A 16,665-nucleotide genomic window follows, 5' to 3' on the forward strand; every position below is an offset into this window, starting at 1 on the left:
AATCCACAGGCCAGTTCTACTCAGGATTTTACATAGTCTAGTCTAGGTCTCCACCCTTAATCCTTTGTGCCTGGTCCCACATATGTATAGTCCCCCTACAGCTGTAATGAGACATGACAGCTGCTCTTCAGTTTAAGCTTGTTTAGGTAAAGCAGAAATTCATCTCCTGGCTGTCCCCAAGTAGGTTGGAACATTGCATTAAGGTTTTCTGTGATCACTCTGGTTTGAGGGAGCTGAGCCGCTGCTCTTTAAAGATCAAGATTGCACTGCCCCAGGCAGGAGGAGGGTACAGGTGAGTAAAACCAAAGTGAAATGTCCTTTCATCCTCTTCTGGATTTTTCATAATTATGTATTCACTTTGTTGCCATAGATTTTGTTTGACTGTTCTTTAGCGCTCATATGACGTTTTTCATCTGGGTTCTGATTATTTTCTCATGTTTCTAAGGGAGAATTCAATACATCCTAGCCCACCATTTTGCTCACGCCACTCTGTTAAATTTTATTTGGTTTCACAACTTTTCACTATATCAGTGCCCCACAATTTCCCTTACTCATCCCAAAGTTGTTACAATTTAACTTGCTTACAAGTTTTTCTTTCATGGGTATGGTTGAGCAAAATAGCAAAGTATATAAAATATGTATAATTTACACTATGATAGCTTTCTAAAAGTTATATAACTAAGTTAAAAGTATAAACCCTCTAAGAGTCTGCTTGCACACTGCACATGGTATCCAAAAACTGTCCAGAATATGTGGTTTTGGTGTCCTTTTCAGGATTTCACCACTGTCAGGGCTGTAAAGCAAGATAATTTTGCTGGTGGGAAAAATAAAAGGCAAGTTTATTTTCATTTGAAATTTTCATTCTTTATGAAGGGATAAGATTTTTTAAAATGCTTATTAATCATTCCTTTAAATTGTGTGACTCTCTGTGTGTATTTGTACTGTAAGATTCAACTTCATAATTAGAAAAATGAAAAAAGATTGCTATGTGGAAGTTTCTAGTCTAATATACAGTTAATGCTTGTTCAGCCAACCTCATCGAAATATATCTTAAGATTATACTGATACAATAACCCAAGCAAGTTAACTGGCTTTAATTCTCTTCTCACTCCACGGGAACTGATGTAATCATGCTCCTCCTACAATGTATCTCCTAACATTGGACAGTGCAGCTGGGGCGTTACCTTCCTATTATTTATAACCTGTGAAGGCAGAAGAAAAAAATCAGAGTCTGCTTACTCAGAGGAGCAACAGGCAATGGAAACCCAATGTCAGAGTGTGAAGGTTAGTGATGGCCACTTCATTCCTATCCTGGGATTTGGAACCTATGCACCTAAGGAGGTAAGAGTAGTGGTTTAGGGTTGAGATATAAATAGTAGTGGATGTGACATGAGAGGAAGGGGACTTGGGTTGTCAAGCACTGAGCTCCTGTGTGACTCTGGGAGGATTGCGTGTCTCCACTAACCAGGCTAGAACCATGCCCTGTGAAATGGGAGAGAGCATCCAGTCTCCACTCCACATCAGGGTCTGAGGCTGTGCTCACCTGCAGATTTCTCTGGGTTCCCCTCCAGTTTCCATCTCTTTCCCAGCTTGGCAGAAGAGGTGAGACTCGGCTGTCAAGAACACTGACTGTCAGCTGCTTTGCTTTGAGGGGCATTGTAATGGTGGGGTTTCTCTGTATGTTTCATTAATTCCAGAATCCTTTCCTTCTTCCAAAAAGACATGATCCAGAGAAGTATTTGAGGTGGAAGGTCCTGAAGATGAGGTGACTGAAAACTAATTGAAGATATTGCTTTTCTACTGTGAGATGCCTGCTCAGTGCCAGGCAAGAAACACTCCAGTGTTTTGCCCTGTACTTCTGTTTCTGCTTGGAAACTTCTTCTTTTTTTTTTTAATTTATTTTTTTTATTAGTTGGAGGCTAATTACGTCACAACATTTCAGTGGGTTTTGTCATACATTGATATGAATCAGCCATTGATTTACACGTATTCCCCATCCTGATCCCCCCTCCCACCTCCCTCTCCACCCGATTCCTCTGGGTCTTCCCAGTGTACCAGGCCCGAGCACTTGTCTCATGCATCCAACCTGGGCTGGTGATCTGTTTCACCATAGATAGTATACATGCTGTTCTTTTGAAACATCCCACCCTCACCTTCTCCCACAGAGTTCAAAAGTCTTTTCTGTATTTCTGTGTCTCTTTTTCTGTTTTGCATATAGGGTTATCATTACCATCTTTCTAAATTCCATATATATGTGTTAGTATGCTGTAATGTTCTTTATCTTTCTGGCTTACTTCACTCTGTATAATGGGCTCCAGTTTCATCCATCTCATTAGGACTGATTCAAATGAATACTTTTTAACGGCTGAGTAATATTCTATGGTGTATATGTACCACAGCTTCCTTATCCATTCATCTGCGGATGGGCATCTAGGTTGCTTCCATGTCCTGGCTATTATAAACAGTGCTGCGATGAACATTGGGGTGCACGTGTCTCTTTCAGATCTGGTTTCCTCAGTGTGTATGCCCAGGAGGGGGATTCCTGGGTCATATGGCAGTTCTATTTCCAGTTTTTTAAGAAATCTCCACACTGTTCTCCATAGCGGCTGTACTAGTTTGCATTCCCACCAACAGTGTAAGAGGGTTCCCTTTTCTCCACACCCTCTCCAGCATTTATTGCTTGTAGACTTTTGGATAGCAGCCATCCTGACTGGCGTGTAGTGCTACCTCATTTTGGTTTTGATTTGCATTTCTCTAATAATGAGTGATGTTGAGCATCTTTTCATGTGTTTGTTAGCCATCTGTATGTCTTCTTTGGAGAAATGTCTGTTTAGCTCTTTGGCCCATTTTTTGATTGGGTCATTTATTTTTCTGGAATTGAGCTGCAGGAGCTGCTTGTATATTTTTGAGATTAATCCTTTGTCTGTTTCTTCATTTGCTATTATTTTCTCCCAATCTGAGGGCTGTCTTTTCACCTTACTTATAGTTTCCTTTGTAGTGCAAAAGCTTTTAAGTTTCATTAGGTCCCATTTGTTTAGTTTTGCTTTTATTTCCAATATTCTGGGAGGTGGGTCCTAGAGGATCCTACTGTGATTCATGTCAGAGAGCGTTTTGCCTATGTTCTCCTCTAGGAGTTTTATAGTTTCTGGTCTTACCTTTAGATCTTTAATCCATTTTGAGTTTATTTTTGTGTATGGTGTCAGAAAGTGTTCTAGTTTCATTCTTTTACAAGTAGTTGACCAGTTTTCCCAGCACCACTTGTTAAAGAGGTTGTCTTTTTTCCATTGTATATCCTTGCCTCCTTTGTCAAAGATAAGGTGTCCATAGGTTCGTGGATTTATCTCTGGGCTTTCTATTCTGTGCCATTGGTCTATATTTCTGTCTTTGTGCCAGTACCACACTGGCTTGATGACTGTGGCTTTGTAGTAGAGTCTGAAGTCAGGCAGGTTGATTCCTCCAGTTCCATTCTTCTTTCTCAAGATTATTTTGGCTATTCGAGGTTTTTTGTATTTCCATACAAATTGTGAAATTATTTGTTCTAGTTCTGTGAAAAATACCGTTGGTAGCTTGATAGGGATTGCATTGAATCTATAGAATGCTTTGGGTAGAATAGCCATTTTGACAATATTGATTCTTCCAATCCATGAACACGGTATGTTTCTCCACCTGTTTGTGTCCTCTTTGATTTCTTTCATCAGTGTTTTATAGTTTTCTATGTATAGGTCTTTTGTTTCTTTAGGTAGATATACTCCTAAGTATCTTATTCTTTTTGTTGCAATGGTGAATGGTATTGTTTCCTTAATTTCTCTTTCTGTTTTCTCATTGTTAGTATATAGGAATGCAAGGGATTTCTCTGTGTTAATTTTATATCCTGCAACTTTACTATATTCATTGCTTAGCTCTAGTAATTTTCTGGTAGAGTCTTTAGGGTTTTCTATGTAGAGGATCATGTGATCTGCAAACAGTGAGAGTTTCACTTCTTTTCCTATCTGGATTCCTTTTACTTCTTTTTCTGCTCTGATTGCTGTGGCCAAAACTTCCAACACTATGTTGAATAGTAGTGGTGAGAGTGGGCACCCTTGTCTTGTTCCTGATTTCAGAGGAAATGCTTTCAATTTTTCACCATTGAGGGTGATGCTTGCTGTGGGTTTGTCATATATAGCTTTGATTATATTGAGGTATGTTCCTTCTATTCCTGCTTTCTGGAGAGTTTTAATCACAAATGGATGTTGAATTTTATCAAAGGCTTTCTCTGCATCTATTGAGATAATCATATGGTTTTTATCTTTCCATTTGTTAATGTGGTGTATTACATTGATTGATTTGTGGATATTAAAGAATCCTTGCATTCCTGGGATAAAGCCCACTTGGTCATGTGTATGAATTTTTTAATATGTTGTTGGATTCTGTTTGCTAGAATTTTGTTAAGGATTTTTGCATCTATGTTCATCACTGATATTGGCCTGTAGTTTTCTTTTTTTGTGGCATATTTGTCTGGTTTTGGAATTAGGGTGATGGTGGCCTCATAGAATGAGTTTGGAAGTTTACCTTCATCTGCAATTTTCTGGAAGAGTTTGAGTAAGATAGGTGTTAGCTCTTCTCTAAATTTTTGGTAGAATTCAGCTGTGAAGCCATCTGGTCCTGGGCTTTTGTTTGCTGGAAGATTTCTGATTACAGTTTTGATTTCCTTGCTTGTGATGGGTCTGTTAAGATCCTCTATTTCTTCCCGGTTCAGTTTTGGAAAGTTATACTTTTCTAAGAATTTGTCCATTTCATCCAAGTTGTCCATTTTATTGGCATAGAGCTACTGGTAGTAGTCTCTTATGATCCTTTGTATTTCAGTGTTGTCTGTTGTGATCTCTCCATTTTCATTTCTAATTTTGTTAATTTGGTTCTTCTCTCTTTGTTTCTTAATGAGTCTTGCTAATGGTTTGTCAATTTTGTTTATTTTTTCAAAAAACCAGCTTTTAGCTTTGTTGATTTTTGTTGTGGTCTCTTTAGTTTCTATTGCATTTATTTCTGCCCTGATTTTTAAGATTTCTTTCCTTCTGCTAACCCTGGGGTTCTTCATTTCTTCCTTCCCTAATTGCTTTAGGTGTAGAATTAGGTTATTTATTTGGCTTTTTTCTTGTTTCTTGATGTAAGCCTGTAATGCTATGAACCTTCCCCTTAGCACTGCTTTTACAGTGTCCCATAGGTTTTGGGTTGTTGTGTTTTCATTTTCATTCATTTCTAGACATATTTTGATTTCTTCTTTGATTTCTTCTATGATTTGTTGGTTATTCAGAAGCGTGTTATTTAGCCTCCAAAGGTTTGAATTTTTAACAATTTTTTTCCTGTAATTGAGATCTAATCTTACTGCACTGTGGTCAGAAAAGATGACTGGAATGATTTCAATTTTTTTGAATTTTCCAAGACCAGATTTATGGCCCAGGATGTGATCTATTCTGGAGAAGGTTCCGTGTGCACTTGAGAAAAAGGTGAAGTTGATTGTTTTGGGGTGAAATGTCCTATAGATATCAATTAGGTCTAGCTGGTCCATTGTGTCATTTAAGGTTTGTGTTTCCTTGTTAATTTTCTGTTTAGTTGATCTATCCATAGTTGTGAGTGGGGTATTAAAGTCTCCCACTATTATTGTGTTACTATTAATTTCCTCTTTCATACTCATTAGTGTTTGCCGTACATATTGCGGTGCTCCTATGTTGGGTGCATATATATTTATAATTGCTGTATCTTCTTCTTGGATTGATCGTTTGATCATTATGTAGTGTCCTTCTTTGTCTCTTTTCACAGCCTTTATTTGAAAGTCTATTTTATCTGATATGAGTATTGCGACTCCTGCTTTCTTTTGGTCTCCGTTTGCGTGAAATATTTTTTCCAGCCCTTCACTTTTAGTCTGTATGTGTCTCTTGTTTTGAGGTGGGTCTCTTGTAGACAGCATATATAGGGGTCTTGTTTTTGTATCCATTCAGCCAATCTTTGTCTTTTGGTTGGGGCATTCAACCCATTTACATTTAAGGTAATTATTGATAGGTGTGGTCCCGTTGCCATTTACTTTGTTGTTTTGGGTTCACATTTATACAACCTTTCTGCATTTCCTGTCTAGAGAAGATCCTTTAGCATTTGTTGAAGAGCTGGTTTGGTGGTGCTGAATTCTCTCAGCTTTTGCTTATCTGTAAAGCTTTTGAATTCTCCTTCATATCTGAATGAGATCCTTGCTGGGTACAGTAATCTAGGTTGTAGGTTATTCTCTTTCATTACTTTCAGTACGTCCTGCCATTCCGTTCTGGCCTGGAGGGTTTCTATTGATAGATCAGCTGTTATCCTTATGGGGATCCCTTTGTGTGTTATTTGTTGTTCCTCCCTTGCTGCTTTTAATATTTGTTCTTTGTGTTTGATCTTTGTTAATTTGATTAATATGTGTCTTGGGGTGTTTCGCCTTGGGTTTATCCTGTTTGGGACTCTCTGGGTTTCTTGGACTTGAGTGGCTATTTACTTCCCCATTTTAGGGAAGTTTTCAGCTATTATCTCCTCGAGTATTTTCTCATGCCCTTTCTTTTTGTCTTCTTCTTCTGGGACTTCTATGATTCGAATATTGGGGTGCTTCACATTGTCCCAGAAGTCCCTGAGGTTGTCCTCATTTCTTTTGATCCTTTTTTCTTTTTTCCTCTCTGCTTCATTTATTTCCACCATTTTATCTTCTACCTCACTTATCCTATCTTCTGCCTCCTTTATTCTACTCTTGGTTCCCTCCAAAGTGTTTTTGATCTCATTCATTGCATTATTCATTTTTAATTGACTCTTTTTTATTTCTTCTAGGTCTTTATTAAACATTTTTTGTATCTTTTCAATATTTGTCTCCAGGCTATTTATCTATAACTCCATTTTGTTTTCAAGATTTTGGATCATTTTTATTATCATTATTCTAAATTCTTTTTCAGGTAGATTCCCTATCTCCTCCTCTTTTGTTTGACTTGGTGGGCATTTTTCATGTTCCTTTACCTGTTGGGTATTTCTCTGCCTTTTCATCTTGTTTAGATTGCTGTGTCTGGAGTGGGCTTTCTGTATTCTGGAGGTCTGTGGTTCCTTTTTATTGTGGAGGATTTACCCAGTGGGTGGGGTTAGACGATTGGCTTGTCAAGGTTTCCTGGTTAGGGAAGCTTACATCAGTGTTCTAGTGCGTGGAACTTGATTTCTTCTCTTTGGAGAGTAATGGAGTGCCCAGTAATGAGTTTTGAGATGGGTCTATGTGTTAGGTGTGACCTTGGGCAGCCTGTATGTTGATGTTCAGGGCTATGTTCCTGTGTTGCTGGAGAATTTGCGTGGTATGTCTTGCTCTAAAACTTATTGGCTCTTGGGTGGTGGTTGGTTTCAGTGTAGGTATGGAGGCTTTTGGACGGTCACTTATTACTTAAAGTTCCATGTAGTCAGGAGTTTTCTGGTGTTCTCAGGTTTTGGGCTTAAGTCTCCTGCCTCTGGATTTCAGTTTTATTCTTCCTGTAGTCTCAGGACTTCTCCAACTATACAGCACTGGTAATAAAACTTCTAGGTTAATGGCGAAAAGATTCTCCCCTGTTAGGGACACCCAGAGAGGTTCACAGAGTTACATGAAGAAGAGGAGAGGGAGGAGGGAGATAGAGATGAGCAGGAGGAGAAAAAGGGGGACTCAAGAGGAGAGAGACAGATCTACACAGCTGTCTGTTCCCAGAGTGTTCTCTGTAGCCCAGACACCTACAAAGATTCACAGAATTGGATTGGGAAGAGAAGGGGAAAGGAGGAAATAGAGGTGTTCTGAGGTAGAAAACAGAGAGTCAAGATTGGGAGAGAATAATTTTCCGTTTAAAAATAGGGCTTCTCTTCTCTTTTTTTTTTTTTGTAAGGTTATAGTGTATTGAAAATGAAAATTTAGGAGTAGTAGAGAAGTACTAGAGGACTTTAAAAGAAATAAGAGAAAAAGAAAAATAGAAAATAGAAGAGAAAAAGGAAAGAAGAAAAAAGAAAAAGAAAAAAAAAAGAAAGAAAAAAATATTTTTTTTCCCTAATTAAAAAAATCACAAAAATCTATGAAAATGAAAGTTAAGGAGTAATGGGGGAGTAATAGGGAATTTTAAAGGAAAATAAAAGAGAAAAAAGAAAAAAGAAAAAAATTTAAAAAAATATTTTTTTTTCCTTAATTAAAAAAAAAAAAAGTAAAAATATATCTAGGAATTTCTCTGGAGCTGTTGCGGTCAGTGTCGGTTTGGCTCAGTTTCAGATAGCTCCTTGTTCCAGCTTACACTTCTCGATATCTACAGGCCCCGGTGTAGTCGGTGTTTTCTACAGGGATTTTAATCTGTTGCACCAGTCCCTTCTGAAGCGGTTCCCTTTGTTTATTTGGCTTCTGTTTGCCGGTCTCTTCAGAGCCTCATTTCCGCCCTGACACAGGCGGGCGGAGGTGGACTCTTATTCAGGTAGCTAGTTCCGTCGCTCTGCGGTGAGGGGCTGGCGCTCCAGAGAGGGGCTGGCGCTGCCGGGAGGGGCTGACGCTTCTTTCTCCGTCTGCGCTGCTCAGCGTCCCGGCTGCTCCATATGGAGCACGCCCCGCGCTGCTCGAGGTTCCAGCCCTCGGGTGTTCCACAAAAGCGCAGAGCAGAAAGCTGCGCCTGCTCTCTGTGCCTTCCCCGTCAGAGCGGTCCAGGCAGCCAGGGGCTTGGTGGGCACACTCTACCCAGGTGTGGCGCGCCCACTCCCTTCCGCGGACCCAGTCTCAGTTTCCGCTGGCACCAGTCGGGTGCGTGCGCCTTCTGCCCTCCACGTCCCCAGCCCCAGTCCCTGCCCGTGCCTGTTGGGTGCCTGCACCCTGTGTCTGGCTGCGACCTTCCCCTCCCCCCTGCCTCCTGCCTCCGGCGGGGCTGGGCCGGTCCGCAGCCTGCGAGCTCTTCTCTGGACTTTCTCGGTCACTTTGTTCTGCAAACGGCTGGCAGTGTGTTCGGGCCGGTTAATTTTCTCTCTCTCTTTTGGTCTCCCACAGTTCAAGTTGGCAACTCACAGAAGCTCCCTCCGATTGTCCTCAGGGCACTCAGGACCAGACCTTACCCCAAGCAATGCCGCCTAAGACTCCCTTCCCTGGGCGGATCTCCGTCCTTAGCTCTTTTGTCTCACTTTTTATCTTTTATATTTTGTCCTACCTCCTTTCGAAGACAATGGGCTGCTTTTCTGGGCGCCTGATGACCTCAGCTAGCGATCAGAAGTTGTTTTGTGAAGTTTGCTCTGCGTTCAGTTATTCTTTTGATGAATTTGTAGGAGAGAAAGTGGTCTCCCCGTCCTACTCCTCCGCCATCTTGGCTCCTCCTGGAAACTTCTAATGGAAAGTATAGCTTCATTAGAGGGGATAAGCTACATTCTTTCAGGCAAGGTTTCAATTGTAGCATTTGTATTTTATTCTTACTATACTCTTCAGTCCTTGTGCATAAGAGGGCCTAGTGGACAAGACTCTAGACTGGAAGCCAGAAAATTGGCTGTCCATCTTGTCCTTAAGAGTATGTGGTTGTGACAAGGAACTGGTCCATAAACTTTGAGTCCCACTGTTTTCATCTACAAACAGAAGGAAATATTCAGAAATACTTTGGAGATAGAAGACAGTGCTTGTTTACTTTGTAGAGCAAAGTGGAATGAGGGTAGGGAAAGGTTCAGGCTATTATTGAAGCTCACCATTTCATTACTCAATACTTCCCTGAGTGCCCCTGCATTTAAGGAAAACTGGCCCTGGAGCCAAAAGAGGGCAATTAGACCAAGGATCTATCTCCTTTAAAAAGGAAAGATTCTAAGTCACATAAAAACAAAGGGAATATTATTCAGCCTTTATAAAGAAGTTATCCTTTTTGCCATTTGCAACAACGTGGAGGAACCTGGAGAGTGTTAAACTAAGTGAAGTAAGCCAGAAGTAGGAAGACAAATACTGCCTAATCTCTTTGTTGGTGATATCTAAACAAGTGAAACTCAGAAGCAGAGAGTAGAGGAATTCTGACCAGAAACTGAGTACATGCTGGGAAAATGGCAAGATAATGGTCAAGGATACAGACCTCCAGTTATAAGGTAAGTTGTGAGATGTAATGTAGAGCATGGTAAATATAGTTTAAAAATGGATTCTATTCATGAGATTTGCTAAGAGACCTGATATTAAGTATTCTCCCCACAGCCAAAAGTTATCCATGTGAGGTGACAAATCTGTTATTAGCTTGATTGTGTTAATCATTAGCAATAGATACTTATATGAGAACATCGCTTTGTACAACTTGAATAGATACAGATTTTAATTGGTGTATTCTATGTGGCTTCACTTAGACAGAGGTCCCAGAAGCTTTCACCTGGTCTCTTGATGTTTTTCAGCTCAATTCAGTCACTTAGGAGTGTTCGACTATTTGTGACCCCATGGACTGTAGCATGCCAGGCTTCCCTGTCCATCACCAACTCCTGGAGCTTACTCAAACTCATGTCCATCAAGTCAGTTATGCCATCCAAACATCTCATCCTCTGTTGTCCCTTTTCCTCCTACCTTGAATCTTTCCCAGCATCAGGGTCTTCTCCAATGGGTCAGTTCTTCACACCAGGTGCCCAAAGTATTGGAGTTTCAGCTTCAACATCAGTCATTCTAATGATTATTCAGGACTGATTTTCTTTAGGATGGACTGGTTTGATCTCCTTGCAGTCCAAGGATCTCAAGAGTCTTCTCCAATACCATAGTTCAAAAGCATCAATTCTTCAGCACTCAGCTTTATTTATAGTCCAACTCTCACATCCATACATGACTACTGGAAAAACCAGAACTTTGATAAAACAGACCTTTGCTAGCAAAGTAATGTCTCTGCTTTTTAATATGCTACTTACATTGGCCATAGCTTTTCTTCCAAGAAGCAAGCATTTTTTAATTCCATGGCTGCAGTCACCATCTGCAGTGGTTTTGAAGCCCAAGAAAATAAGGTCTGTCACTGTATCTATTGTCTCTCCATCTATTTGCCATGCAGTGATGGGATCAGATGCCATGATCTTAGTTTTTTGAATGTTGAGTTTTTAAGCCAGCTTTTTCACTCTCCTCTTTCACTTTCATCAAGAGGCTCTTTAATTCCTCTTCACTTTCTGCCATAAGGGTGGTGTCATCTGCATGTATGAGGTTATTGATATTTCTCCTGGCAATCTTCATTCCAATTTGTGCTTCGTGCAGGCCAGCATTTTGCATGATGTACTGTGCATATGTTACATAAGCAGGGTGACAATATACAGCCTTGACGTACTCCTTTCTTTATGCTTTTACCAGGTACTTTATACCTTTGTGGATTTTGCTTCAAGCATCTCATGGTATAAATTGTATCCATGACTACAACTTTATGCAAGTCTTACAATTTTTTCCAAAAAAAATCACTGAATGTGGACTTTTTCTTGAGGTCATCTGGTACCTGTGATCAACCACTGATCGCCTGGGATTGAAGAGTTCCTGGTCATCCATTTAATTACTGACCAGGAACATTCAGGAAAACTGTCATGTGTTCATCACCACACATGCAGAATGAACCAAAAGCACAAAGATAATTTGATTCTTAGGAAGATAAAAGCTTGTGGCTCAGCAATTTCTTAATCATGTGGATGTTCAATTCCTACCTTTGTTGCTTTGTTCCTAAGAGAGAAGCTCTGGAGTTCACCAAATTCACTTTAGAGGTTGGGTTCCGCCACACTGACTGTACTCATGCGTACAAAAATGAAGAGCATGTTGGCCAGGCCATTCGAAGCAAGATTGCCGATGGCACTGTGAAGAGAGAAGACATATTCTACACTTCAAAGGTGCTTTGTGTGTTGTGTGTGTGCACATGTGCACAACCAGTTGTATGCAGATGACAATTATGTAATAGGATCAGTAATTAGGTGAATGCTGTTTATTGATACAGCTTTCTCTCCACACATATTTATATATTAAATGTAGTTTCCTCCTCCCCTGCCCAAAAATAGAAAGTGATAGCAACTTTTTCTTCATTCCCATGTTCTAATTTTAAAGGCACTTTCCTTCTCTGAGCCCAGACCAGAGGAGTGTGATTTAGTATGGTCTAAGGATTCATACAGAAGTGTGAATAGATTATAGCTTTCCTTATCATCTGAGTGAGTTTCTCAAATTTCTTCACATTCTGAATTTCAGTTCTCAACTCCAAGAGTAATAGAGAACATTAGGAGAGGCACTTTGTATATTACACAAGATCTAGCCAAAGTGTCTTGAATTATGTTCTGCTCATGTTAATATGTTCAAAATACTTTTTTCCCTACAGTTGTGTAAACAAAATGCTAATTAATTCTGAGAGGACTGATTGATTGAATTAGACTAAGTTTGTGCTTTTACGCTCTATCAAACACAATTCAGATGATAAGCATGGTAATTATTTTATAATGTTATTTATCTTGATTAATTTCATTCTATTATGAATTATATACTGATGATATGTTCAGTCAAATAATAAAGTTTGCATGGGTGGGTTAGATAAAAAATGGAACTCTAGAAAAAAAAGGAGTATTTTTCCCAGTGGTCATACATGTCTAAATTGTGGGTAGGAACTGAGGGAAGTGAAAGGGAGTTAGACTCAACACCCAGAACTTAGAGGAAGGGGTTTTTCCCCTGAGCTTAAAGCATGACCAGAAATCAGATGTTAAAGTGTCTCGGAGGGAACTATGTGCATTAAGGAAACATGGAACAGGAAGTAAACAAAGAGAAAAATCAGCTGAGATGGGTGTTAAGAGTTTGTGTGGAGTTTGAATGCCTGAATCCTTTGTCTTGGTTTCTCTGCATTTACGGGTCTTCAGCAAAGTTTGCTGGAGGCTATGAAAATTCATCATGTTTGATGAATGAAGTTAAAGGATGATGGTGATACTAGCCACTGATGAAATATACATTCAGGGATACTTAATCATAGAGCACACCTTGTGATTTACTCAAGCTTGGACTGGTTCTCCCATCAATGTCCATCACAAAATTAACTGATTAAACTCACTTTTCTATTTCTGTTTCTGTACTCGTACTTTTTTGGTTCTATTTTTTACCTTATTGTGGTAAAAGAAGACCATGAGACCTAACCTCATAGCAAGTTTTTAAGTATCCATATAATATCCATATAATATAATACCACCTTTGGAGAAGGCAATGGCACCCCACTCCAGTACTCTTGCTGGAAAATCCCGTGGATGGAGGAGCTTAGTAGGCTGAAGTCCATGGGGTCACTACAAGTCAGACATGATTGAGTGACTTCACTTTCACTTTTCACTTTCTTGCGTTGGAGAAGGAAATGGCAACCCACTCCAGTGTTCTTGCTTGGAGAATCACAGGGACGGGGGAGCCTGGTGGGCTGCTGTCTATGGGGTCACACAGAGTCAGACATGACTGAAGTGACTTAGCAGTAGCAGCAAAATACAATACAGTGTTGTTTATTATAGGGACAGTTTGGAAGCAGATCTAAAATTCATTCATCTTGTATAATTGAGACTTCACATCATGCTGATCAATTCCAGATTCCCCCCTCCTCCCAGCCCCTGGTGACCATCTCTCTGCTGTTTAATTCTAACTTTGACAGATCAAGATATGCCATGTAACTGAGATGTGATACATATGTCATATAATCTTCACCCTTCTGCAATGTTCTTATTTCATATGCACCATAATGTCTTTAAGTTACAAGTTGGAGTCATGGAAAAAGAATCTTATGTGGAAAGTGTAGCTTACAGAATTCAAGAAATATGTGTGTGTGTGTGTATATATATATATATATATATATTAGATATAAAAGTTAAGAGTTTTTTATAAAAGTTTTTTTAGTTATATAAGTTATTGTGATTCTGGTATCAGTTTTACTTCCATGTTTTTATTGTGAAAAATTTCAGATATTAGAATATTTAAGGATACAATAGTATATATATATATATATAATTCTATGGATTTATATAATAAACATATATATTATGTTTTCATGGCCTGGACCTGATATGGTTCACATGTCACTTTGAGTCATATTTTTCATGGTTTTTAACCTAGAATGGTCACTCAATCATTATGTCATGAAGATAGCAAGACAAATTCTCGAAAACACACTGTATTTATCATCATTACTTTGTGACATTAATTAACTTGTTTGTCTGCTTCTAGTTTATGTAAATTAGTAGTTAAATCGTAACTTCTTACTACATTAAGGTTAAACATTTGACAAGAAAATGTCCTTTCTTTCCCCCTTGTTCTGATGGGCAGGGTCATTCTCCATAAATCTTTACTTTTTTAAAATTTATTTTAATTGGACGCTAATTACTTTACCATATTGTGTTGGGTTTTGCCATACATTCACATGAATCAGCCATGGATGTCCTTTGAGTGCTGTGCCTCTCACATACACCCGAGTAGGACGCATGTGATGACAAGTTGTCCTTCTGTGAGTAGTGGTATTTTGTTCTCCTGGTAAAGCTACTGGTAGCTAGATTTCTTGTTTGGAAGTGTGCATTTTCCTGTTGAAATTATCAAGTCATCTGTCGGATAATAACTTTCATCAGGGGAATTTTGATTTCCCCCACATTTTCACAAAATGGCTGAGAATCCTTCAATGTCTTCCACCTGCATTAATTATTTCATTAGGATGTTTTTCAATATTTTCAATTTTAAGCAATATTTTTAATCTCCTGACCTGACTGACATTTTATTGTAAAGACAAAATTCCCTCATTAAGTCAACATAAAATGCACTTATTCTTGTAAGACAGTGTAAAAACTTAACTCCTTCCCATTAACTGTCAGTCTCTGAGAAAGGATTTATTGTAAAACCATCCATGGAGGAAAATAGTTTTGTTCTTTCTCCTGCTCTCATCACTAGAGCCTCAGGGATTTTTATTTACTCTGTGTGCTAATTTGTTTTTCCTCATGATTCTTTTGATGCTCAAGTTTACCCAAATGTCACCAGTGGGACCTCCCCCTCCCATCACATTAGATCTTATAGTCCCAAGATTCTAACAGCTCTTTTTCTGTCTCCAGTCTGGAATTGGGCATATGTCTTGGTGGTGTTCAGTGGTATTTAGTAACCAAGATCTGCTTCCTAGAGTTGCTTGCTTTCAGGAATTATTATTATTTTTTTAATCTTTCAGGGAACAGAGATAAAATTACATATGCTAAAGAAAAATAACTGCAAATCAAATTACAACTGGAAACATCAACCTCAAGTAATGATTAAAAAAAAAAAAAATTCAACTCTCTCACAAGCTGTAACTGAAGATCCTGCGTGCCCCAATGAAGACCAAGTGCAGCCAAATAAATATTAAAAAACCAAACCCCAAAACTATTAGAAGTTCTTTATTTAAAAAAGTTATTGAAGTATAGTTGACTTACAATGTTGTGTTAATTTCTGCTGTACAGCAAAGTGATTCAGACATATGTATCAGTCAGTTCAGTTCAGTCACTCAGTCGTGTTGGACTCTTTGTGACCCCATGAATCGCAGCACGCCAGGCCTCCCTGTCCATCACCAACTCCTGGAGTTTACTCAAACTCATGTACATCGAGTCGGTGATGCCATCCAACCATCTCATCCTCTGTCGTCCCCTTCTCCTCTTACATATACATATACATATACATATATATATGTATATATATACTATATATATATATATATATAGTTTTTTTTTTTTTTTGCTCAGTATTTTAGTTAGTTCTTACATGTTTTGTCATTCATTGATTTAATCAGCAAACTTTACTGAACATTCTTTAGTAGGACATTGTTTTATCAATAAATATCAATAATTAAAATAAGAAATGTCTTTAGTTGATAGTCTAGTGGAGGATGAGACTATGAAATCAGGAGTATTTAGCTGTTAGAGATGGGTAAGTGCTTCTTGGAGATGATTTTGCATAATCCCTCGCATTTCTGTACATCTGTTAGGCACCAACTACGCTTCATCCCACACAACTTTTCATTTGTACAAGAAACAGTCATGAAACAGAGATAGTAGCTCCCTTCATTTCTCTGGAACAGAAAATACTAAGTTCAGGAAGAAAGAGTGTTATGTAACTTTTAAGGGCCAGCAAGTCAGCTGATGTGGGTGGAGTTTAGTGAGGTGGGGAGACACGAATTGAAGATAAGGCCAGAGGACCAGTGGGGCCAGTGGGCCTGTGTCATTAGACTTTAGAACGGAGTTTAGTCTCAGAGAAATGGAAAATAATACAGGCTTTGAGCAGAATAGCTAATGAGCTGACAGGTTAGAAGGACTTTAAGATAAAAAGTTAATTATCTTTATCTTGGAAATGAATAGAGATCATTCTGTCATTTTTGAGATTGCATCCAAGTACTGCATTTTGGACTCTTTCATTGACCATAATGGCTTCTCCATTTCTTCTAAGGGATTGCTGCCGACAGTAGTAGATATAATGGTCATCTGAGTTAAATTCACCCATTTCAGTCCATCTTAGTTCACTGATTCCTAGAATGTCGACGTTCACTCTTGCCATCTCCTGTTTGACCACTTCCAACTTGCCTTGATTCATGGACCTAACATTCCAGGTTCCTATGCAATATTGCTCTTTACAGCATCAGACCTTGCTTCTATCACCAGTTACATCCACAACTGGGTATTGTTCTTGCTTTGGCTCCATCCCTTCATTCTTTCTGGAGTTATTTCTCCACAGAT

General features: G+C 38.9%; 1 protein-coding gene across 1 annotated transcript; it reads left to right on the plus strand.

Moving 5' to 3' along the window:
* The first annotated feature begins 214 nt into the window (after positions 1-214).
* LOC122681082 (prostaglandin F synthase 1-like) lies at positions 215-15,305 on the plus strand. The gene is made up of 4 exons (XM_043882803.1): positions 215-292; positions 1,168-1,341; positions 11,656-11,814; positions 15,132-15,305. The coding sequence occupies exons 2-4, from the start codon at positions 1,258-1,260 to the stop codon at positions 15,303-15,305; spliced, it is 417 nt and encodes a 138-aa protein (XP_043738738.1). The 5' UTR covers positions 215-292; positions 1,168-1,257.
* Positions 15,306-16,665: the final 1,360 nt, after the last annotated feature.

Source organism: Cervus elaphus, chromosome 23, assembly GCF_910594005.1.
Source record: "Cervus elaphus chromosome 23, mCerEla1.1, whole genome shotgun sequence".
NCBI lineage: Eukaryota > Metazoa > Chordata > Mammalia > Artiodactyla > Cervidae > Cervus > Cervus elaphus.